The 24,901-nt window shown below is 59.5% G+C and overlaps 1 protein-coding gene across 1 annotated transcript in view; it reads left to right on the plus strand.

The window, feature by feature from the left end:
* The first annotated feature begins 134 nt into the window (after positions 1–134).
* The window catches only part of Pde5a (phosphodiesterase 5A), a 56,942-nt gene continuing 32,175 nt past the window's right edge, over positions 135–24,901 (plus strand). Inside the window, exons 1-6 of the mRNA XM_077110192.1 lie at positions 135–193; positions 7,719–7,827; positions 8,629–8,716; positions 15,035–15,210; positions 16,192–16,251; positions 23,667–23,813. Of these exons, the coding sequence (XP_076966307.1) occupies positions 153–193; positions 7,719–7,827; positions 8,629–8,716; positions 15,035–15,210; positions 16,192–16,251; positions 23,667–23,813 (621 nt within the window). The 5' untranslated portion in view covers positions 135–152. The remainder of the gene's footprint in view (positions 194–7,718; positions 7,828–8,628; positions 8,717–15,034; positions 15,211–16,191; positions 16,252–23,666; positions 23,814–24,901) is intronic.

Consider the following 24,901-nt stretch of genomic DNA (forward strand, 5'->3'; position numbering starts at 1 on the left):
CGTGGGGAGCAGCGGCGAGAGCCTGTGCGTGATCCGGGCCTTGCTGGGGCAGCAGGACAGGAGCAGCCGCAAGCACCTGGGTTGCGCTCTGCCGACGCCAAGCCTCAGCCTCCCGTCTTCTGTTTTAGGACTCCTTTTCTAGTGTGTTTCACATGGAGTGTGAAGAGGCAGACTCCCCGGAGACCTTGACAAGGTGAGTGGCTCACCATCTGTCCTTCTCACAGGGTCTCACGCCAGCTTGGCTCACCACGCTCACCGGGGACCGTTTTCCCCAGGGTGTTGTCGCAAAGCCTGACTCGAGGATGGAGCCCCAGGCTTCCCACTGCACCGGCCTGTCTGTGGACCGTGTCTCAGTGACCGGGGTGATCAGTGTGGGACTGGGTGTGGAGTGACTGTGCACGAGCTCATTAGGACCCAGGAGTACTGCGTCTTGAGCACCTTTGCTCACGTGCCTGTTCGCCCCTCTCTGGGGACTTCGTAGGTTCCTGCTCCGATTTGATCTAGCAGCAGAAGGAGCCCGGGGCCCTGGACAGACCAGATCTCCACGGCCCTCCAGCTCTTTTCCGGGTTTCGCGGTGTTTTCAAACCTGCGTTCGTGTCTTGGCTGATGACTTGTTTGAGCAGCGTAAGGTCTTCATGGGATGGAGGATGGGTGCCACTGTCCCTCCTGAAGAATCCGCAACACATTCAGGGTAGAGGGCCAGAGCTCTCACTCAGTCCTTTTGTCACCCTTAGCCGAGCTGGCATGTCCTCGCAGGTGATAAGACCCTCAGGAATGCCAGTTTGCGGAAGCCGTGGGGAGCCCCCGTGCCACTCCCCACCTCACTCCCTCTCCACTGCTGAAGACCCCTTCCCCCCATGGCCCTTGTCCTATCTCAAGGCCTCGCGTGGAAGCAGAGGCTGCTGTGCCTCCCTGGGACGTCAAGGTTCCGGCCTTTCCCAGACTTCTCCACGTGGCAGGTGGGGTGGCCTCTAGTCAGCGGCAGGGCTGAGCTCCTCTCCCGTGGCTCTGAAAGGACCTCCATGCACACCCGGCTGCGCACCCTCTGCCAGACAAGTGCCGTCCCCGACACAGCGGGAGGAGGGTGCTGGGCTCAGAGCCCAGAGCCAAGGCAGGACTGGACTCTGCGGAGGTCCCAGTTCAGAACAAGGCCATGATAAAAGAGCCCCTCACACACACAGGTGGAGACCCAGACGCGGGTGGACACTGGGCATCCTGACGAGGGAGCCTGTCCCCATCACTGGGGAGGACGTCCCCCGCTCGGGAGACTCATGCTGCAGGGTCCAGGGGCCTGGGGTCCGCAGCTCACTCCAAATGGCTGAGCCAAGTGCAGAGAAGTAAGTGCATGGGAATGGCCAAGTGAGTCAGTGCAGCTCCCATACGGTGTAGACGGAGCGCGGTGGCTGGAGACGAAGAGCCGGAGACCCTGCGGGGAGCTCAGTTTACCTTTGGGTGTCTTTGACTCTTATATCCCTTTAAAAATAGTTCATCAAGAAGATTTGGAAGAAAATGTTTTAATAAAAAGTGAAAAGCAACGTAAAACAGAAATCGTCTCTAGACCCTACAAAGCCGATGTCGAGTTCCCAGCTGTAGGAACACGATGACCGCCGGCCTGCAGCTGGTGTGCTCCGCCTCCTGGTGCTGCCAGCCTGGGAGCTCGGCCTGCACCTGCCGTTCTGCCCACTGTCCTCCCTCCTGGCCTCCCCTGGCCAGGTGCAGAAACAGCCCAGTGACATGGAGCTGAGGCTGGCTACGAGGGTGTGTTTAGGTGAGACCCCTCAGGCCAGCGGTCACTGTAGCAGCTCGGCAGGATGAAAGATCTTCCCTTCCTTTAAAGGACCTGGGGCTGCTCGTGGGTGAGGTACTCGGAAGCCACAGCAGCTCACCGATACTGAAGGTGCACCTTGCCCAGCCTGACTGTGGTGGGGAGGTCAGGCGGTCAGCCTGGCCTCTCCCAGAGGCCTTGCTACTGCCCTGGGGCTTAGACTCATGAGGTCATAACTCACATGAGGGCTGGCCCTCGCTGCCCTCTGTCCTGCTGGCAGTGAGTGACACCTATGTCCACCCGGGCCCTGTCCTTCCCGCGCCCTGTGTTGGCGTGTGTGGCGTGTTTGGAGCTGTGCGTGTGACGTGCACGTCCTGGTGTGCAGCCGCCCTGGTCTGCACACTGCCACTGTCGGGGAGCTCGCCACCTAGCAGAGCGCTGATGTGCCACCTGGGTTTTAGGAGCTGTCGCATCTCTGATGACAGTTTAGGAGGAATATTTTAGCAAGTTGCCTGTAAGACCCCGAGGTGTCTGTTTTGCTTTTCCACTGGAGTGAGCGGAGTTATTTATGTAAGTGAAGGTCTGTGCGTCCAGATCTGTCTCTTCACCTTTATCTCCGTAGGAGAATAAGAAGAGAGCTAGGATGATGCTTCTTAGAGTCCCGAATCAGCCTCGCCTGCCCCTACACCTCTGTGACTCACTTCATCTCTTGGCGGTCTGACTTTCCTGTACCTCCCCCAGGGCTGAGCCCAGTGATTCGGGGTCACAGCGCCCTCTGCTGGTGCATTCTTAGAACAGACGCGGCGCTTCCTTCAGGAAGACCACCTGCTGGTCAGCCTGAGAAGGGCCTTGGTGGCTTTCCAGTCCCTCCAGGACAGCCTGAGCGTAAAGACCTTTCACAGAGCACGAGGTATGGTCACCGTATGGTGACCTTAAAGGACCAGTCTTAACCGACTTATTCCCTGATTTCACAGCAATAAAACCATTCAGTGCCAATGGCTTATAGCAGCTGCATGTTTTAAATCAGCTTTTATTCTCCTCCTGCCCTAGAAGACGCTCCAGTCATGAATGAAAGTTCCATGTAAAGCTGATTTCAATAAGATTTACATATCAGGTGAATAGCATGGAAACTGACTTAGACACAGCGCTCAGTGACCAGCATTTTGAGGTGGGGCTGACGGTGACCTCTGCTCACCCGGGGGTCTCTAGTCCCTGTCTGAATTCTCAGTGGGGGAGGGTGGGAGCCGGTGGCCTTAGCTGCAGACAGACCAGTCTTCTCAGTTACCAGTGGAGAGGGCCCGGTGGAGAACTGGGGGGCTTTCTGGGTGCACGCTGCCTGTCCTTGTTAAGTCCACCTCGTCGGGGTGAAGCATGGTGAGCCCTTGAGGTGGGCCCAGAATCCCCACGGAGGTGCGCTGTGGGGGGCTGAGTCGGGCTGTGGCTCAGAGGCCTGACTAGGGGAGGGACGGAGGTGGCGCTGTGGCTGGCCTGGCTCTGAGAGCAGGTGTGAGGGCACTGTCCTCCACGCCAGCAGACTGGTCCTCGTGGACACGCAGGCTATTGTGAAATGACACCGTGGACGGAACCCCTGAGCCCAGCTCCTGGGAGGAGCTGTTACCAACGATCGTATCAGAAAACACGGTCATCACTAAAGAGTGAAGACTGGGACTTTGGAAAGTGGTGGGAGGGTCAGTACTCACACAGCTGTGGACGGAGGAGGGAAGGACTCCAGCTGACTCCGGGGTTCGAGGCCAGCGCGTCCCAGCAGCAGGACTTGGTGCACACTGAACCGCCCTGAAGCCGCAACTTCTCTCTGGGATGTCGGTCGGCAGGACTCAGGGCCCTGTGTGGCTCCAGGGCAGGCACATGCTGGGCCTCCTCCACAGCTCCCTGTCCCTAACGGCCTTCCCAAGAGTCCCCTGCAGTGTCACCTGTGCTGTCCACTGTGCAGAGTCCATTGATGCCTGAGTTGGCCCAGACCTCCAAGAATCAGACGGCAGGACAGGGCAGGTGTGCAAGAGGAACAGGAGGCCTGAGAGAGTGGGGGGAGGGCCCAGGCTGCCAGTCTCAGGCCAGGCACCAGGGCCTGTGATCCCAGAGACTCAGTGCTGAGGCAGGGGCAGCCAGTCCAAGGTCAGCCTTCGCAGTTCAGCAGGACCCTCTCCCAAATTTAAAAAAGCAGAAAGGAGGGGCTGTGGCTCAGTGCTGGAGCACCCTGGGTTCAATCCTCAGTTCCAAAATAAATGAGTCTGACGCAGACTGCAGGCGGGGCGAGGGCGGGGCTGGGAGCGTCTCCCAGGCCGAGGGTGGGGGTCTGAGCAGGTGCTGGGGAGTTCTCCTGCCAGCTTCCCTGTGGCGGGGTCCTGGTGCTACCATGTGGGCTTAGTCTGCAGGGGCAGTTCTGGGAGGTGGCCCCGGCGCAGAGCCCAGGACGCGGTGGGTGTGCTCCTAGAGGCTCCTCCTTAGGGCCACTGAGTGTCCCTGCGATTGCAAGGGTGAGGCCCACGTTCCTGCCACAGCCTTTTCTTCGTCTTCCGCCCTCTGCCTGCCTGGCACCTGCAGGCTGAAGCCGCACTCCACCCCTGCCAGCCTGTGCGGCTCAGTGGTGGCCTCCCCAGCTCTGTGAGGTCCTGCTCCCTCCTGTGTCCACAGCCCCACTCTGGGGTCAGTCTTGGCCAGCCTTGCAGGGCCATCCGTCCTCTTGCCGTCCACCCAGTGCGGTGGCCACCTTCCCTGCATGTGTGGGGTTGCTTTTACCAGCTGCCTGAGCTAGGAGGGGTTAGTCGTGAGACCCAGGCGGACGCGGTGTCCTCCTTCCTGGGAGAGCCTCGACACGCCAGGGACCCGGGCACTCCCTGCTGCCTGGCCTCCCTGGCATGTGGCCCTTCCCTGTGGGACTGAGGGGCAGCCCAGCCATCCAGTCCATGTTCTAAACAGCAGAGCGAGGACAGGGCAGGGCTGGGGTCACCACACTGCCTTTACATCCTGCTGACAGACTTAGCTCTGGGGACGCCAGCCCACTGGGGCAGCGGAGGGCAGTTTCACTCCCAGGACAGCCGGCACCTCTGCTTGACAACCCAGGCGGACACGCACCCAGAGCACATGCTACCGCCACAGCTTCCTGCCGGATCAGGAGCCTCAGGCGGCCTCTTGATCACTCACCCTGTCCCCTCATCTCTCCCAGGTAGCACACAGACTTCTCAGAGCAGGTCACGCTGAATTCACTGAGCGCAGGAGCTGGGAATGACCAGCCTTTCTTACAGGGCACAGGGTGAACTTGGCCTTGTGTAGGTTAGGACGCACAGGGCTGTCTCCAGGCCTGGGACCACTCAGGGTCTCCTGCTGCCGCCGCTCACGTGGTGGTGACGACAACCGTGGCAGCGACTGCAGCGGTTACCTGCTTACGAGAGGCTCACAGGGCTCTTGGTCTCCTGGTGGCCACCCTCTCCTCCTCCTGTTCCCCTTCTTCCTCCTCCTCCTCCTGTTCTTCCTCCTCTCCTTCCATCTCTTCTTCTCCTCCTCCTCCTCCCTCTCTTTCCTCTTCCTCCCTTCCTCCTCTTTCCCTTCTTCCTCCTCCTCCCTCTCCCCCTCCTCCCTCTCCCCGTCCTCCTCCTCCTCCCTCTCCCCTCCTCCTCCTCCCTCTCCCCCTCCTCCTCTCTCTCCCCCTCCTCCTCCCTCTCCCCCTCCTCCTCTCTCTCTCCCCCTCCTCCCTCTCCCCCTCCTCCTCCTCCCTCTCCCTCTCCTCCTCCTCCTCCCTCTCCCACTCCTCCTCCTCCCTCTCCCCCTCCTCCTCCCTCTCCCCCTCCTCCTCTCTCTCCCCCTCCTCCTCCTCCCTCTCCCTCTCCTCCTCCCTCTCCCCCTCCTCCTCCTCCCTCTCCCCCTCCTCCTCCTCCTCCCTCTCCCCCTCCTCCCCCTCCCCCTCCTCCTCCTCCTCCCCTCCTCCTCCTCCTCCCTCTCCCCCCCTCCTCCCTCTCCCCCTCCCCCTCCTCCCTGTCTCCCTCCTCCTCCTCCCTGTCCCCCTCCTCCTCCTCCCTCCCCCTCCTCCTCCTCCTCCCTCTCCCCCCTCCTCCCTCTCCCCCTCCCCCTCCTCCCTCTCCCCCTCCTCCTCCTCCCTCTCCCCCTCCTCCTCCTCCCTCTCCCCCCTCCTCCCTCTCCCCCTCCCCCTCCTCCCTCTCCCCCTCCTCCTCCTCCCCCTCCCTCTCCTCCTCCTCCTCCTCCTCCTCCTCCTCCTCTTGTGTGGAGAGGTACTGGGGACTGAACCCAGGGGCACCTAACCACTGAGCTGCACCCAGCCCTTTACATGTTCTGAGACAGGGTCTCCCTTAAGTGGCTGACGCTGGCCGTGCACTTGGGATCCTCCTCCTCGCAGTGCCTCGCAGTGGCTGGGATCCGAGGTGTGGCTGACCCACCTGGCTCACCTTTGGGGCTGACCTCAGCTGGCTCCTGGCCCCTTTCCCAGGGCCCTGCTGTAAAGGAGTCTGGTCTCACCCACCGTTTCCGGCCCACAGCCCACGCTTAGGAGCTCCTCTTGAGCCTCCCCGGGTGGCAAATATGAAGGGGGCCGGGGCATCTCTGCAGACGGAGGCGCTGGTGGCTGCCCTTCCCAGCGGAGCCGTCCTGGACCTCAGGCGGTCTGCGGGCGCCTGCCCCGGGCTCCGCCTGGCATTGCCTTTTCCTTCAGTCACGGGCACCTGGCTCTGCTGGTGTGAGCACGAGGTCTGAGCTGGCATCACATCCAGAGAGGGAGGCCAAAGCACCTTGGCCAGGAGAGAGGCCTGCAGCTTGGGAAGTCACCAGGGCTCGGGGGCGTGGTGACACGTCCCTGGGGGCAGCTGTTGGGCCAGGCGTGGAGGATGGGAGAAGCCGGCTGGAGCTGTGAGGTTAGGGGCAAGTGGCCTTCCTCCCACCCTGGACCGTTGGTGTGTGCATCTCCCTCCTGCCTGGACCCATGCCCGGCTGGTGAGGCCACAGTGAGACTGGCAGTCCTGACACCAGGGTCGGTTTGCCCAACCCCAGCCTCTGCACAGGCGGCTCTGGGAAGGTGCTTCTGCCCTGTCCCTGCCAGCACTGACACGCCCTGCTCCGGCAGCCTGAGTCTCTGCGGCCAACCTATTCAGCAAGGGACTGGAAAGAAAACTAGTGGAAGTATTTATGCTCTGAATAATTTTTGAGGAGGATAATTTTTAAATTTCAATGAATGTCATAAAGACCTTAAAGCAGAAAAAGACGAACGTGGAGATGAGATTGAGGCGAGAACAAGGTGCTAGGAACAAGCAGGAACAGGGAGACTACGGGAGAGACCTAGGGCGTCCCCAGGCCTGCTCGGCGTCCCTCATTGGGAGCTGTCCCTGCTGCCCTGCTGGGGTGCCACTGTGAGGCAGGTAACTGAGGATGCCAGGCCCTGGTCATTCCGAAACTTCTCAGCGTCTTCTGAAAAGGCGCTGTGGGGGAATCCATGTGAGTTTTCATTAAGTGACACAAAAAGTTTACTATGACCCGGCTGGGCCTCCCTCATCCCAAGGGCGGGGGCCCCATGTGCTGCAGAGTGTGGACATTCACGAGCAATCGAGGGACCCCCTCAGACACAAAGGCCCCTTGCACACCCGGCTGGAAGGCGGTCTCGGACAGGCCTCTGGTGCCGCCCACGGGCGGCCTCCAGCTCAGCTCCAGGCTTCGGAAGCTGGGGATTGTTGGAGCGCACTTCAGGCTGCGGCGGCTCGGTCATAAAGGAGCCCAGACGACGCGCTGCAGACTGAGATGCTGAAGCGCTGCGGGAGCTGGCTCTTCCACACATGTGAGCCAGTGACCGCCAGTGACCCCAAGGCTGGGGTGTTTAGCCAAGGTGCAGGTGTGGCCCCATGAGTGCAGAGACGCCGGTCCTCCTCAGCTGTGGGCATGGCGTCCTCCCATCTGCTGGCCGCAGAGGACGCACTCACGCCTCTTTTCCCACAGGCAGCGAGATGCTGGCAAAATCAACTACATGTACGCTCAGTACGTCAAGAACACCATGGAGCCGCTCAATGTCCCCGACGTCAGCAGGGACCAAAGGCTGCCCTGGACGGTGAGTGCCCGCGGTCCACCCGGGGTGGAGGCTGCTCCCGTCGCCTGCCCTGCCAGCCCTCCCGGTGGGCTGGCCCTGGGCTGTTGTACTGGGAGCTGGAGCTCCCGGGTTGGTGAGGGAGGACGCACAGTGGTGGGGAGTGGCTGGCCTGGTCTCTCTGTGCTTTCTAGTTGTTTAAAGGAATGTGATCAGAGGCTAGATGCCAGGCCTGCAGCCGGCGTGGCACTCCTCCGAGCGTTGCTGGGCTCCTCCATTTTACCTGTAGACATGAAGCTCCTCCTGGTTCCGACTCCTGCAGTTGGTGCCCTGCCATGGTCAGCACCCTGTGGGGACGCAGGTGTCTTTGGACAGCAAAGCACAGGGACCTTTCCTTGATGTGGGTGGCTCTGTCATTGTGTTTGAGCAGGGCATGTCCTCTGAGAGAGCCGCCCATGTCCTGTGCCCTTGCCCATCTGGGACACCTGTCAGACCGGCCACTCGGGCAGCAGGCACAGGGGAATCACTAAGTCGGATGGTGGGAGGCAGGCCGACCCCGGGGTGGGCAGAGCGTGTGGACACTGGGCTTCACGAGGATGGTGGATGCTGAGTGAAACCTGCTGCAGAGCGTCAGGAGTTAAAGTGTCGGGACACCTGGTAGGCCACCTTAATAAAGGCCTGGCTGCTGCTGTGGATCTATGGTCACCCGCGTGTTCCACTCACGTTTGTCTGTAGTTAAGGTGAGCACGCGCCTGGCTTCAGGTGAGGCTTCTGCCGGTGAGTTGGCCTCCTGTCACATGGATGTTCCTTTCTGTTTTCATCTAGAAGGAAAACACAGGAGCCGCGAGCCAGCAGCGCATTACCAGTTTGCTCTGTACCCCCATAAAAAATGGGAAGAAGAATAAAGTCATAGGTAAAGTCTTTCTGCTAACCTGTACTCTACACTTGCTCTTTAAAATGTGTTTCCAACTTCTTCTTTCGGGTATAAATTTAAAGAATAAATTGTCTAAAAGAAGCTATAAAAATTGGAATGCTAAAAGCCTTTTGAGATACTTGTAAGTTGGTGAATGCCAGCAGATGTATTTGTTAGGTTTTTTATTAACCATAACTATCTTTGCTGGGCACAGTGGTGCATACCACTTCTGGCTGCTTGGGAGGCTGAGGCAGGAGGATTGCAAGTTGGAGGCCTGCTTGGGCAACTAAGCCAGACCTAGTTTCAAACTTTGAAAAATAAAAATAAAGGGCTGGGTGTAGCTCAGTGGTAGAGCACTGCAGGCTTAATCCCCAGTACTAAGGAAAAAAACAGATTTTTGTAATTATTATAATTCAATTTCACCAGAATTTTTTGTTTGAAAGTGGTGTATTAGAAGTTGGCAATGTGTGCTGTAATCTGGCTCCCTGGGTTCTGATTTTTTAAATACGTAGTCTAGTCATAGGGTGTATTCAGTAAGTATATTTCAGCTATACACCGTGCTAGCACTTGGGATAGATCAGGGAGCAGAGCAGAAATCCCAACCCTGGGGACCCTATATTGGCACACAGAGGTTCAGGATGGTGGAAGAATGTGTTCTCGAAAGTGCATGATGCCTCCTGTTCTCAGCGACATTTCCTGGTATTATAGGTCACGTTAAGTACGGGCAGAGGGCATGTGACTCTGCATGCCGATCCTCATGACTGACTTGGGAAAAAATCTCCCCTGAGAACTTGGAAATAAAGGAAGACAAGTGCCTTCTAAAGATCAGACTTTAGAACTCGAACCCTAATTGAAGCAACACTTAGATAAATCTACCTTGAAAAGTATGAATAGTTTTGAGTTGCAAGACTTGACTGGGATTGGGTCAGAGCAGAGTCTCGGCAGAAGGAGGGAGGGGGGCGTCCGCAGGAGGAGGGGTACAAGGTCAGCTTTGGAAGTGCTTAGCCAGGTGGAGGGCCAGGGAGAGCCTGTCCTGGGCTCCTGTGTTCTCACACACACCACTGCTTGGGGGAGCAGGAGGGGGTAGGGACAGCCTGTGGCCTCCTCGTCCTGTGCCACGGAACATCCCCTCGTCTGCCAGAGGGTAGAATGCAGTGTCGTGTGCCCTGGACACTCTGGTGCCCTGATGACCCCCTCCTGTTGAGCCGAGGGCTTGGCCTGATAAGGGCGAGGCCAGCCTCTCCTGTCGTGGCCAAGAAGGTCTTGGTTTCATAAATGAGTCTCCTGGACTTGGTCACTGTCCCTCCGCACAGAGCTGGTCTGTCCTCGGCACACTGGTCTGCTGTCTAGCCCGGGTGGGAGTCGGCCTGTTGAGCTCATGCTGCCCGCCTACTGGGAGCTGCTGGCCCGATGCTCCACTGCCATGCTTGGAACACAGCAGGCCATGAGTGTGACTCTTCTCGGGCCACTGTCCCCAGACCTCCAGCACAGAAGAGGGCGAGGCCTCAGGAGGGAGGCCAGGGCAGGGTCACGCGGTGGCCGCAGGCCAAGGGGAAGGTCAGCTGTCTTGTGCCTTCTTTTTAAAGAACACCTCCTGGGAGCTGCAGGTCCCGGGAAGTTGCCTGGGACCTGGGGAGCGTGGGGTGCGCCGCAGAGAAGCCTTGTTTGCCAGCCAGGTGCCCGCTTCCCGGCCGCTCCTGCACTCCGCCCAGTGGTCCTGGAGGAACTGCAGGGCTCGGCTGGGAGGGGACCCCAGCAGGCCCCCGCTCCCTGTCCCCTGGAGTGGTCCTGGGCGGGCCACACACCTCCGAGGAGGGGACTCTGCAGCCCTTCAGGCCTGCCATCCTGCCCGTTTAGACAGAGGAGCAGAGGGCTTTAGAAGCAGCAGCGCAGTCCACCTGGGCACACCGCTGGTCAGTCTGCCCAGAGTGAGCGAGCCTTGGCTTCCAGGGGAAGGTTCCCTGCAAACAGAAATAACAGATCACTCAACCTCCTCTGTGTGGGCCCGGAGGGCAGGAGACGCCCGCGTTGTCCCCAGTGTGAGGAGGAAATGGCCCTGCTGTTTCATAAACCAAGGAGACCAGAATAGGATTGGAGTCTGGGGCATCCTCCTTCCCGTGGATGCCGCGTGGAAAGCCCGTGGCCCGGGTCTCTGCCCGGCCTCTGGGATCCGAGGGCCCGTGGAGCTGCTGCAGAGCGAGCACCCACTAAGAGGTCTCAACCTGAGCGCCACACCGCCCCATGGCCATGGCTTGGCAGGGGAGAGCGACCGCGCTCGTCACCCGGTGTGCTGGGAAGCTGGCTGCCACCGCGCTCCTCGCGACGGCACGTCCCCGTGTGACGTCCCCCCCAGGTCACTGAGTCTCCTCCACCTCTGGCTGCCAGGATCACACAGGGGGCCGTACCCAGGAGGGGCCTCATGTGCAGAAGTGCACCTGCAATGTCACCTGGCCATGGGTCACCTCACACCAGCCCTTGCTCCATGGTCAGCGGCCCGGGACTGTTGGGGCGCGTCTGTGGGCCTGTGGGAGCTGCCCAAGCACCCTGCTTCACCACGCCGCAGAGGACGCCTGCTTAGCCCCCAGACCTGCGCCTGCCGAAGTGCTCCTGCAGGCCTCGGTGACGCGCCCATCTTGGTCTGTTGGTGTGGGCCTCAGATGGTGACTCTTAGGGTAGGTGACGTCTCACCTGTGTGCCTGCGTGAGTCCAAGACCTGAACAAGATTCTCCAGGTACCCAGTGTGAGTGTCACTCCACTGCTTCCCTGTGTGAGTTCTGTCCCGGCCGGTCATGGTTTGTTTGCTGGTGACACACCCGCTGATGTTTCCTGAGGCAGGTGGTGTGCAGCCCTGGGCCGCCTTGTGTGTCGTTGCTTGTCACCAAAGTCCCCAGTCTTCCTGGTGAGAAAGTTGTAAATCCTGCTTAGCTCCAGTGCCACCGGGGGTAGAACTGCAGGGCAGAAGAACCGGAAGAAAACAAAGGGAAGGTGATGACTCCGACCATGCAGCGAGCCGCACAGAGAGCCCACAGCCAGCCCACAGAGAGCCCACAGCCAGCCCACAGCCAGCCCACAGCCAGCCCACAAAGAGCCCACAAAGAGCCCACAGAGAGCCCACAGAGAGCCCACAGCCAGCCCACAGAGAGCCCACAGCCGGCCCCACAGTGAGCCCACAGCCAGCCCACAGCCAGCCCACAAAGAGCCCACAGTCAGCCCACAGCCAGCCCACAGCCAGCCCACAGAGAACCCACAGCCAGCCCACAGAGAGCCCACAGCCAGCCCACAGCCAGCCCACAGCCGGCCCCACAGAGAGCCCACAGCCAGCCCACAGCCAGCCCACAGCCGGCCCCACAGTGAGCCCACAGCCAGCCCACAGCCAGCCCACAAAGAGCCCACAGTCAGCCCACAGTCAGCCCACAGCCAGCCCACAGAGAGCCCACAGCCAGCCCACAGAGAGCCCACAACCAGCCCACAGCCAGCCCACAGCCGGCCCCACAGAGAGCCCACAGCCAGCCCACAGAGAGCCCACAGCCAGCCCACAGAGAGCCCACAGCCAGCCCACAGCCAGCCCACAGAGAGCCCACAGCCAGCCCACAGCCAGCCCACAGAGAGCCCACAGCCAGCCCACAGAGAGCCCACAGCCAGCCCACAGCCAGCCCACAGCCAGCCCACAGCCAGCCCACAGAGAGCCCACAGCCAGCCCACAGCCAGCCCACAGAGAGCCCACAGCCAGCCCACAGAGAGCCCACAGCCAGCCCACAGCCAGCCCACAGAGAGCCCACAAAGAGCCCACAGCCAGCCCACAGAGAGCCCACAGCCAGCCCACAGCAGACCCCACAGAGAGCCCACAGAGAGCCCACAGCCAGCCCACAGCCAGCCCACAGCCAGCCCACAGCCGGCCCCACAGAGAGCCCACAGCCAGCCCACAGCCAGCCCACAGCCAGCCCACAGCCAGCCCACAGAGAGCCCACAGCCAGCCCACAGCCAGCCCACAGCAGACCCCACAGAGAACCCACAGCAGACCCCACAGAGAACCCACAGCAGACCCCACAGAGAACCCACAGCAGACCCCACAGAGAACCCACAGCAGACCCCACAGAGACCCCACAGAGAGCCCACAGTGAGCAGATATGCGGAGCCAGCTGCAGGAGCTGGTCAGGGAGACTGCCCAGGAGGCCTGCTCGGGGACCGGAGGACCCCCTGCCCAGCACTGAGGAATCCTTACGGGCAGGAATACGGGACATTCTGAGAACCCAATGTGCACAAGATGGGCCGAGGCAGAGTCGGACGACAGCGTGGACAGGACACTAGGAGAAAGCCCAAGTGCCCGTGGACATGGAGCACGGCCGGCCCCCAGAGACTCTGAGGAGATGAAGCTGGTCAGCACTGGGGGTTCAGAGAGGATGAGAGCCCGGCGACTGTGACCAGGCCTCCCACCAGAGGCTGAGGAGGGCGCTGGAGGCTGCGGAGGCCCATGGAGAGAGGGAAGGACATGGGGGTGGAAGGGCGTGGAAGGACATAGGGGCGGGGCTGAAGAAGGACATTGAAGGACATGGGGGAGGGCTGGTGGAAGGACATGGGGGAGGGGCGGCGGGAGCTCTGTGGGGGACAGAGTGAGGCTCCGGGCAACCTGGGCACACTGAGGACCCTAAGGGATCCCTCGAAGGCCACTGACCAAGCCATGCTCAGGGCTGTCCCAGGCGAAGCTGCCGGGAAGTCTGACAGTGTGGCCCAAGGAGACCCCACGGAAGGGGGCAGGAAGCCAGGGGACTCAAGGAGGCCCGCAGCTCTGCAGTGGGGTGGGTGGGAAGTGACAGGGAGCCCTCGGGAGTCCTGGCAGGAGCCAGCGTGGGTTGTCCACTGTGGAGGATGAGCAGGGAGGACACAGGCAGGCCAGCTTGTCAGAGAACGGTACTGCAAAGCTCCCCCCGACAGCCCCGGGAGCGAACCTGGGCAGGCGCACAGACGTGCCATCGGCACCAGGAGCACCGAGTTCGAGTGCAGTGACCTGAATGTGCCGGACTCGTCTCTAGGACGCTGACTCTCCCAGGTTAGATTCACAGAGAGGTCAGTACCTGTCCCTGTGAGATAGTTATCGACACCCACCACGTGCCATCCGGAGGCCTACGGGAATCAGAGTCGGTGGACCAGGCTTACCCTATGGGCTCTTCACCCGGCCTTGTCCAAGTCACACCAAGTGACTGTTACCTGTCAGCAGACAGGGCAGGACTGATGGGAGGAGAGGGTGGAGGTGCTCACAGGAGGCCATGGTTGGCAGGCATTTTATTTATCTCCATGAACGGAAAAAAATGGTTTCAGTAAAATATGAGGAGCTCCTGATTGTAAGGTGACCACCCCAACAGTGTCTCAGTGCAGAGAAAGCGCGTGTGAGACACGGAGATGGGTGCCCTCAGTACTTCCCACGGTGCTGCCTGGTGGAAGCCGGCAGAGGTCTTTGTTCTGGTTTTCTGTTTGGTTTGGTACAAGACATTAAACTCAGGGGCACCTTTTTATGTATTATTTAGAGACAGGGTCTTCTAAACTGCTGAGGGTCTCCCTAAATTGCTGAGGCTGGCTTTGAACTTCCGATGCCTCTGCCTCCATCTCCAGAGCCTCTGGGATCACAGGCGCGTGCTACCACTCAGACACACAGTGAGGAGGGTCTGGTGGTGTGCCTCACCAAGCCCAGGCGGCAGCACCGGGTCTCCTGGAGACACCCAGCGCAGGAGAGGCCGTCCTGACGTCGACGGAGGCCTCCATTCCCCCAGCTTGGCTTTCCAGGAGGGTCAGGACCTGGAAGGTCCTGATGCTCTTCCAAGGTGGCCAGATCCGCCCTCTAAGCAGACCGTCACTGTATTCGTGGGATCCGATGGTCTACAGACCTGCTTCTCCCGGGCGCTCGGGGGCGCCCCGGGACCTCGGGGTGCTGTGTGAGGCTCCTCTTCTCCTCACCCTCTCTGAGTGCTGCTGAGTCCAAGTCCAGGGTCTGGGTGAGGAGGGCTGTCTGTGTGACCCGGAATTCCAGGCTGCATCCGACCGTCCCTTGGCAAGTGCTCAAAACCCAGTGAGTCTCTAAAGGGCAGATTGTCTTCGGGGACTCGACTGGTCTCATTCCACACTGAGCTGGAGGAAGACCGTCCTCCGGGACTCTTGATGGCAGCAGTGTGTTAGGACAGCGTGGGCTGCCCTCACGGACAGGTCTGGCCTGCTTTCCGAGCTGCGCGTGGAGGGGGGATGCAGACTGGCCAGGAGAACAGCAGAGCTGACCTGGGCAGGTGCTGCGTCGGCCAGTACCTGACGGCTTCCCTCTCATTCTCACAGGGGTCTGCCAACTCGTCAACAAGAGGGACGAGAGCACCGGTGAGGCCAGGCCTTTCAGCCGCAGCGACGAGCAGTTCCTGGAGGCCTTTGTCATCTTCTGTGGCTTGGGCATCCAGAACACGCAGATGTACGAGGCGGTGGAGCGGGCCATGGCCCAGCAGATGGTCACGTTGGAGGTGGGCAGAGCGCAAGCGCAGCGCTACTCCAGGTCCTCGGCCTCCGTGGAAGCCAGGGAGACCCATGCAGAGCTTTCCAGGACCCTGTGAGGTCCTGTGGCTGCTGCTGCTGGGTCACCCTGGCTTTTCTGCAGTGGCCTCTTGTGATATGGCCGTCGACACAGGGTCTGCCACCATGGCCTGCCCCTGCCCAGAGCTGAGCCCATCCCTCCGTGGGGATATTCACAAAAGTAGTATTTAAGAACCCAAACAGCAAAGCTCCAAAGCACGCTTGAGCGTTCAGATGAGGGAAGGAAGTCGGGGGAAGAGGAGTGTCGGTCCCAAGGTAGACTGTGGGCCCCGCCCCGCCACACTCGGATCCCGCACGTGGCTGGGGGCTGGGGACGTGGCCTCCTCAGAACAGAGCCTCCACGTCGTCACTTTAAGAACTATAATAGATATTTTAAGTAACATCAGTCCCTTGGTGGAAAAGGAGCTAGGGGTCTTGAGGTCAGTAGGAAGGAGTGAGCCTGACTGTCACTGTCCCAGGGGACACTGAGGGGTGGGCGAGAGCCAGCTCCAGGCCCTCATCCTCCCTCTGGCTGAGTCCCTCAGGAGCGTCTGAGCGCCACGTCTGGGCTGCTGTGCGAGCCCTGTCCCCTTGGTGCTGTGTGAGCTGCAGGGACCCTGCCGTCTACGTGCGGCCTTGCCCTGTGAACTCTGCTCTTCCACTCGAAGACCTGTTCCTCCAAATTCGACTTCAGCATGTCAGCTTATGCAGTCTTTTCTCCTTAGTTTCTGATCAGAAGCAAAAATAACCCAAGTCAGTGTTTGCCCAGTTCGCCTTCTGTTTCCCGAGGGGAGCCTCAGAACCCAGCGGTGGTTTTCCCTCTGCACAGCGGGCAGCGCTGGGGTCTGGTGCTCCGAGGGGCCAGGTCACCTCCCGAGGAGGCCCAGCAGGCCCAGCAGGTCCCAGGCTGACGCCGCCCCTTCTCCCTGCAGGTCCTGTCCTATCATGCCTCGGCGGCTGAGGAGGAGACCCGGGAGCTGCAGGCCCTGGCGGTAAGCCCTTCCTCCTTTCCAAGCCCTGACTGCAGCGCACCCTGGTGCCCACGTGCTCCTCCCGGGACACCTGCCCGCGCAGGTCCTGGACTCTGACCCTGAGCTGAGCCGACGGGGCACACGTTGGACCTTCCTCAGCTCTCCTCTCTCCCAGGCAGAGTCACCGATCTCAGCGCAGCCATAGGACGGCTGGCTTGGTGGCACCTTGTGACTCTGGGCTTCCAGCAATGGCTTCAGTCTTACATCCTGCTTAGGCCAAGGCCAAGCTCCGTCTTGTTGTGGGGCCTTCATCTGACAGGCTCAGTGACACGAGGCTTTCACAGTCTGCCGTGTGGCTTCGGCTTCTGACCCCGCGGCTGTGCCTGCTGTGTGGGAAACTGGTCCACACGGGCCAGTGCACTGAGCCCAGGGGGAGACGAGCGTGGACACCCTCGGGGCACGGCCTTGGTGGGGACCTGGAAGTCTGCCCACTCAGCCCCTGATGTTAAGTCCATGCCCGTGACAGAGAGGTGTGACGAGCTGCCTAGGAATGGCCAGTGAGCAGCCTCACCACGGGCTGGGCCTTCTGCCCGGCTTCTCTTGGTAGTGCACAGCTGGGGGCCCCTGGAGCCGGGGGAGCAGGAGACTGGTGCTAGGCCACACTGCATGAGGGAGAGCGGGCACTGCAGCCCACTGGCACAGCACCCAGCGTTGGCAGGCAGGAGGCAGGTGGCACTTGCAGGCGTTGGGCACCCTGTGAGTGGGAGCGAGAGGCCAGGAGCAGTACCAGAGGCTCAGCTGACTTCTCTGGAAGGGGGGCATCTTGGGCTTGGTTCTGGGGGCACTGGCCCTGTATCGTGGGTGCCCTATTAGCAGTGGACTTAGCAGCAGTTTTCCCCTGCTTGCAAGGCATGTGGTCTGGAGGGCACTGCCCACAGGCAGTGCCCAGCTGGCTGGGCTGCTTGCCTACTCCTCTTCCAGTGTGGGCCGTGGGCTGGGACTGCCCCTTGGGAGAACACGGCAGGGTGCTGGTCCCAGGCTACTGGTTAGCAGAACTAGGGAGGCCAAGTCACTCTGCCGCCGTGTCCAGATAAATAAGAACCAGCAAGTGGAGGAATTTATAAAGATAATGTTAAAAAAAAAAAAAGTGAGCCCCCAGCATACCCAACTCTGCCTTTCACTTCGAAAGTAGGACTGTCTTTCAAAAGAATCTGAAAACCATTTTCTCAATTATGTTTATAATTTTAGCAAGAGAGAAAATACTCTGGAATAGCTGAAAATTGCTGTATTGTGTATTGTCCCAAACCATCTGTTGTTCCACTGGGAACGTGGCTCTGGCAGCTGCAGCGGGACCTCAGGGTCACAGCACTTGCAGGGCAAGCAATTCATTGAAACCCGTTGAAATTCAGCAACTGGCTTCCACTCGGCTGTCACTCCCTGCGTGAGACTCCTCTGCAGCCCGACCTCACAGGTGTCTGCCCCCACATCAATTGCCAAAATTGCTGTCTCCATGACATCATCGGTCTCACTTTAAAACCCAAAAGCAATTGAAAGGCCCTCAAGTTTCCTTAACTTTTATTTTTGGAAATTTATTCTCAGGAGATTCAGACAACGTGTGAGATACACTGCATATTTATGCCTGTGCACAGAAAGTTCTCAGGTTATGGTGAGGACTTAGTTGACAGGATTTTCCTTGCTGTGCGTGAGTCTTCAATCCCATTTCTAACACCTTCTCTTGGCTTAGAGGTGGGTATAGGGAAGTAGTGCTTCAAGCCCAGCGTTCTGATGGGTCACAGGAGGAACCCCGCTGGTTCTTTGGTTACTAGAGAGTTAATTAGTTAAGTTACTGGGATGAAACAAAGTTTTACTTGTTGTCCAGCCTTCGGGCAGCGTGGGCCTGACCAGGGCCTGCCTTTTCTGTGATCGGCCCTGGTTGGAGAAGCAGTGGGGGACCGGTCGAGGCGAGCCAGGCCTGGGGTCCTCCTGCAGGGGCGCTTGTGCGTCAGGCCACAACTTCACTGGGGTTTCTGCAGCCACTAGAGGTGTGTCCAGAGGGAGACGGACCTGGGGTCCTGAGAGGCCTGCTGTGCCCGAGAGCGAGAAGAGGACAAGCGGGACTGGAGGCAGGAGTCCAGAGAGTCTGCCTCCTGCCTCCACCTTCCCTCCGGGGGCACCGGTCATCATGATCTGAGTTCCCGATAGCTGCTGGTGACAGTGTCCAGGTGGACCAGAGGGGTCCAGGGCAGTGGCTGAGTCAGTGCTGGGGGGCAGGTCAGGAGCTTTGTCCCCTGCTTTCAGAAAACCCTCCCTGGGGAGCCAGGCTACACCAAGAAGGTTTGAGCAGGTGACTTACGAGGACCTGCACCTCTAGCACCTCTAGCACTGCCAGTCACCTATGGGCTCATCTTGGAAGTCAGTGACAGTGCTGGCTCCTTCCGACTCAGCTGCAAGGATCCAGAGCTCTCATGACTGCTCCTGCTTTGATGGGCATGCTCACCTTAGCCATTAGTGGTGGGGTCAGGGGCAGGTGACTTCCTGCAGGAGGTTCATAGGCAGTGTTTGAGCCCTTCCTGAGCCCTGTGCATGGTGTGCAGGTTCTGTTCTCAGGTGGGTCCGTGCACGGAGCTACACTGTGGCCCAGGTGTGAACCAGGTCTGGGTTCCAGGTTCTGAGCCCTGTGCATGGCTGTGCATGGTCCTGTTCTCCTGTGGGGTGTGTGTATGGAGATACGCTGAGGTCCAGGTGTGAACAAGGTCTGGGTTCCAGGTCCTGAGCCCTATGAACGGCTGTGCATGGTCCTGTTCTCCTGTGGGGTGTGTGTATGGAGATATGCTGTGGCCTAGGTGTGAACCAGGCCTGGGTTCCAGGTCCTAAGCCCTGTGCATGGCTGTGCATGGTCCTGTTCTCCTGTGGGGTCTGTGTATGGAGCTACACTGTGGCCCAGGTGTGAACCAGGTCTGGGTTCCAGGTCCTGAGCCCTGTGCATGGCTGTGCATGGTCCTGTTCTCCTGTGGGGTCTGTGTATGGAGCTATGCTGTGGCCCAGGTGTGAACCAGGTCTGGGTCTAGGTCCTGAGCCCTGTGCATGGCTGTGCATGGTCCTGTTCTCATGGGGGGTGTGTGTATGGAGCTATGCTGTGGCCTAGGTGTGAGCCAGGTCTGGGTTCCAGGTCCTGAGCCCTGTGTATGGCTGTGCATGGTCCTGTTCTCCTGTGGGGTCTGTGTATGGAGCTATGCTGTGGCCCAGGTGTGAGCCAGGTCTGGGTTCCAGGTCCTTAGCCCTGTGCATGGCTGTGCATGGTCCTGTTCTCCTGTGGGGTGTGTGTATGGAGATATGCTGTGGCCTAGGTGTGAACCAGGTCTGGGTTCCAGGTCCTGAGCCCTGTGTATGGCTGTGCATGGTCCTGTTCTCCTGTGGGGTCTGTGTATGGAGCTATGCTGTGGCCCAGGTGTGAGCCAGGTCTGGGTTCCAGGTCCTTAGCCCTGTGCATGGCTGTGCATGTTCCTGTTCTCCTGTGGGGTGTGTGTACGGAGCTACACTGTGGCCCAGGTGTGAACCAGGTCTGGGTTCCAGGTCCTGAGCCCTGTGCATGGCTGTGCATGGTCCTGTTCTCCTATGGGGTCTGTGTATGGAGCTACACTGTGGTCCAGGTGTGAACCAGGTCTGGGTTCCAGGTTCTGAGCCCTGTGCATGGCTGTGCATGGTCCTGTTCTCCTGTGGGGTGTGTGTATGGAGCTACGCTGTGGCCCAGGTGTGAGCCAGGTCTGGGTTCCAGGTCCTGAGCCCTGTGCATGGCTGTGCATGGTCCTGTTCTCCTGTGGGGTCTGTGTATGGGAGCTACGCTGTGGCCTAGGTGTGAACCAGGTCTGGGTTCCAGGTCCTGAGCCCTGTGTATGGCTGTGCATGGTCCTGTTCTCCTGTGGGGTCTGTGTATGGAGATATGCTGTGGTCTAGGTGTGAGCCAGGTCTGGGTTCCAGGTTCTGTGCCCTGTGCATGGCTGTGCATGGTCCTGTTTTCCTGTGGGGTGTGTGTATGGAGCTACGCTGTGGCCTAGGTGTGAACCAGGTCTGGGTTCCAGGTCCTGAGCCCTGTGCATGGCTGTGCATGGTCCTGTTCTCCTGTGGGGTCTGTGTATGGAGATATGCTGTGGCCCAGGTGTGAGCCAGGTCTGGGTTCCAGGTCCTGAGCCTGTGCATGGCTGTGCATGGTCCTGTTCTCCTGTGGGGTCTGTGTATGGAGCTACACTGTGGCCTAGGTGTGAACCAGGTCTGGGTTCCAGGTCCCAAGTCCTGTGCATGACTGTGCATGGTCCTGTTCTCCTGTGGGGTGTGTGTATGGAGCTACCTTGTGGCCCAGGTGTGAACCAGGTCTGGGTTCCAGGTCCTGAGCCCTGTGCATGGCTGTGCATGGTCCTGTTCTCATGTGGGGTCTGTGTATGGAGCTACCTTGTGGCCCAGGTGTGAACCAGGTCTGGGTTCCAGGTCCTGAGCCCTGTGTATGGCTGTGCATGGTCCTGTTCTCCTGTGGGGTCTGTGTATGGAGCTACGCTGTGGCCCAGGTGTGAGCCAGGTCTGGGTTCCAGGTCCTGAGCCCTGTGCATGGCTGTGCATGGTCCTGTTCTCCTGTGGGGTGTGTGTATGGAGCTATGCTGTGGCCTAGGTGTGAACCAGGTCTGGGTACCAGGTCCTGAGCCATGTGCATGGCTGTGCATGGTCCTGTTCTCCTGTGGGGTCTGTGTATGGAGATATGCTGTGGCCCAGGTGTGAGCCAGGTCTGGGTTCCAGGTCCTGAGCCCTGTGTATGGCTGTGCATGGTCCTGTTCTCCTGTGGGGTGTGTGTATGGAGATATGCTGTGGCCCGGGTGTGAGTCAGGTCTGGGTTCCAGGTCCTGAGCCCTGTGCATGGCTGTGCATGGTCCTGTTCTCCTGTGGGGTCTGTGTATGGAGATACGCTGTGGCCCAGGTGTGAGCCAGGTCTGGGTTCCAGGTCCTGAGCCCTGTGCATGGCTGTGCATGGTCCTGTTCTCCTGTGGGGTGTGTGTATGGAGCTACGCTGTGGCCCAGGTGTGAGCCAGGTCTGGGTTCCAGGTCCTGAGCCCTGTGCATGGCTGTGCATGGTCCTGTTCTCCTGTGGGGTCTGTGTATGGAGCTACACTGTGGTCCATGTGTGAACCAGGTCTAGGTTCCACGTCCTGAGCCCTGTGCATGGCTGTGCATGGTCCTGTTCTCCTGTGGGGTCTGTGTATGGAGATATGCTGTGGCCCAGGTGTGAGCCAGGTCTGGATTCCAGGTCCTGAGCCCTGTGCATGGCTGTGCATGGTCCTGTTCTCATGTGGGGGTCTGTGTATGGAGCTATGCTGTGGCCCAGGTGTGAGCCAGGTCTGGGTTCCAGGTCCTGAGCCCTGTGCATGGCTGTGCATGGTCCTGTTCTCCTGTGGGGTCTGTGTATGGAGATACGCTGTGGCCCAGGTGTGAGCCAGGTCTGGGTTCCAGGTCCTGAGCCCTGTGCATGGCTGTGCATGGTCCTGTTCTCCTGTGGGGTCTGTGTATGGAGCTGTGCTGTGGCCTAATGTGAACTAGAGCTGGGTTCCAGGTCCTGAGCCCTGTGTATGGATATGCATGGTCCTGTTCTCATGTGGGGTCTGTGTATGGAGCTATGCTGTGGCCTAGGTGTGAACCAGGTCTGGGTTCCAGGTCCTGAGCCCTGTGCATGGCTGTGCATGGTCCTGTTCTCCTGTGGGGTGTGTGTATGGAGATATGCTGTGGCCTAGGTGTGAACAGGTCTGGGTTCCAGGTCCTGAGCCCTGTGCATGGCTGTGCATGGTCCTGTTCTCCTGTGGGGTCTGTGTATGGAGATATGCTGTGGCCTAGGTGTGAACCAGGTCTGGGTTCCAGGTCCTGAGCCCTGTGCATGGCTGTGCATGGTCCTGTTCTCATGGGGGGTCTGTGTATGGAGCTATGCTGTGGCCTAGGTGTGAACCAGGTCTTGGTTCCAGGTCCTGAGCCCTGTGCATGGCTGTGCATGGTCCTGTTCTCCTGTGGGGTGTGTGTATGGAGATATGCTGTGGCCTAGGTGTGAACCAGGTCTGGGTTCCAAGTCCTGAGCCCTGTGCATGGCTGTGCATGGTCCTGTTCTCCTGTGGGGTCTGTGTATGGAGATATGCTGTGGCCTAGGTGTGAACCAGGTCTGGGTTCCAAGTCCTGAGCCCTGTGAACAGCTGTGCATGGTCCTGTTCTCCTGTGGGGTGTGTGTATGGAGCTGTGCTGTGGCCTAGGTGTGAACCAGGTCTGGGTTCCAGGTCCTGAGCCCTGTGTAAGGTTGTGCATGGTCCTGTTCTCCTGTGGGGTGTCTGTATGGAGCTACGCTGTGGCCTAGGTGTGAATCAGGTCTGGTTTCCAGGTGCCGAGTCCTGTGCATGGCTGTTTGTGGCTCCAGTTCACATGTGGGTCCTTGTGCATGACTTCTGTTGTATGTGGAGCAATGTGCCTAAGTGTGAACCAGTTTGGGAGTCCCTTAATCTACTCTTAATCTCTATTCGTTTTCTCAGATTTTAGAAATTATGATTGTTCTTCTTTTTATGATTTTTAACATCACAAACTCCTCATCTGAGTTTGTACATCTGCGTGTGCCCCTCTTAAGGTCTGAAGTGACACTCTCATGTGAAGTTGGTGAGGGGAAGCCTGTCACATGGTGACCGTGGTGATGGGAAGTGTGCATCCCATCACTCTGCCTGCTCCTGCCTTTGCTGCCTGTTAGTGGTTGTTTTTCATTTGTAGCCTTCTGAAGAGAGAAGGGAGGCTGCACTCTGCAGCCCACCCTCCTCCACCCCATACAGCGGGTAGGGTCCCCTCTGGGCAGGGGTGGTGGCAGAGTCTGCACCCACCCACCTCCCTCAGTGCAGGAGAATCGGGGGCAGAGCTGGGTCCTACCCAGGAAGGGCCCAGCCAGACCCCCGTAACTCATGGTGCGGCATGGCCCACGGTGAGGAGGCAGAGAGAGGCTCAGAGAGCTGGGGCCAGAGATGAAGGTCATGGAGCTTCAGGGAATGTGGCACCTCGGCCCACTCCAGCCTGCTGACTTTGCAGGTGGACACACGTGGGTGGGAGTCAAACACCTTGACCACAGTGCCAGGATGACCGGAATTCCCAGTGGCTACTGCTGAAGTGCCGGCATGGTGGACGCAGGCCTTGGCAGCTGGTGGGCAGCCTGATATGGAGCTCTTTGTCAGTCAGATAGCCTTTAGAGCAATTGGCTTTTATTTAGTATCACTGACCTATGGGCTTTGAGGGACATTTCATAATCCAAACTAGAGCCACATTAAAAACAAGTGAATAAAGAATCACAGTGAACTGTTTCCCTAGAGCAACGTGAGAAGGCTTCGCGAGCCGCTGCCGCTTCAGGCAACAGCTCTTTTCTCTCTCTCCTCTCGCCCAAGGCTGCTGTGGTGCCGTCTGCCCAGACCCTCAAGATCACAGACTTCCGCTTCAGCGACTTCGAGCTGTCGGACCTGGAGACGGCCCTGTGCACGGTCCGGATGTTCACGGACCTCCGCCTCGTGCAGCGCTTCCAGATGAAGCATGAGGTGGGGCACCGGCCAGGGAGGCAGTGCTGGGTGCTAGCCTGGACGGAGGACTGCTTGGTTCCGAGAGGCGTGTGTTGCCTCTGAGGCGTGGTCTTGCCGGGTTGCCCAGGCGGGCCTCAATCTCCCACTGCCCCGGCCTCCCAAGTCATTGGGTTTCCTTGTGTTTTAAAAGAAAAACCATTGTCCATCTAAAGACCCAGAGTACGCACTGATCACTGTCCAGCTCCAGCTGAAGGACAAGGGAGTGTTCTGGATGTCGGAGCTGGATGCAGAAGGCTGGGTAGTGGACAGGTGGGTGAGAGCAGGGTAAGGAGCGGGGTGAGGGGCCTGGGAGCCGTCCAGAGGGGCTGGGCTCTCGTCCCCAGGAGGTCTGAGCCAGGGCTGTGCACGGTGGTGGCTGATGTACTACCAGTATATTAAGGAGGACAGTCGTGAGTGTCCTTGTCTGCAGCAAGGGTCCAGGCCCTGACGGAGGCCCACCGTGCCCACAGGTCACCTGTGGGTGAGGCCGAGAGCTGGCTGACCCCCTCACTCTGGCCTCCCAGGAGACTCGGGTCAGGACCTGCTCGTTCCCATTTGGAGATACCCAGGAATTGTTGGCCTTGTGGGGCTCTGTCCAGTGCCTGAGAACTAGGGTGGACAGAAGGCCCATATGGGGATAACTCGGCCTGCAAGTCGCTCACAGTTGGACACCCTGTCTCAGGTACCACTGTCCTCCCTGGAGAGAAGCCTTACTCTGCCTGTCAGTCTGCAATGGACGTGTCCACCCATGCCTGTGACTGGCCAGCTGGGGGCTGTGCCTGCTCTTGGGGCCCATGGCCAGAGAGGAAGGTGGGCAGACACAGCCAGGGTCCTGCACCAGGTCTATAGCTGGAGGTGCGAGCCCGTCCTTCTCCAAGTGAACCATGCCTGTGACTCTGTAGGGGTAGAGCCGGACCCTACGTCACTGTAGGAGGGGAACCGGACCTGGAAAACATCATGCTAAGTGAAAGAGGCCAGACTAGAAAGTCAAGAATTGAATGATGCGGGGGAGAGCCGGACCCCACATCACTGGCAGGGGGTTAAGAGCCGGACCCCATGTCACTGCG

Source organism: Callospermophilus lateralis, chromosome 8 (assembly GCF_048772815.1).
Source record: "Callospermophilus lateralis isolate mCalLat2 chromosome 8, mCalLat2.hap1, whole genome shotgun sequence".
Lineage (NCBI taxonomy): Eukaryota > Metazoa > Chordata > Mammalia > Rodentia > Sciuridae > Callospermophilus > Callospermophilus lateralis.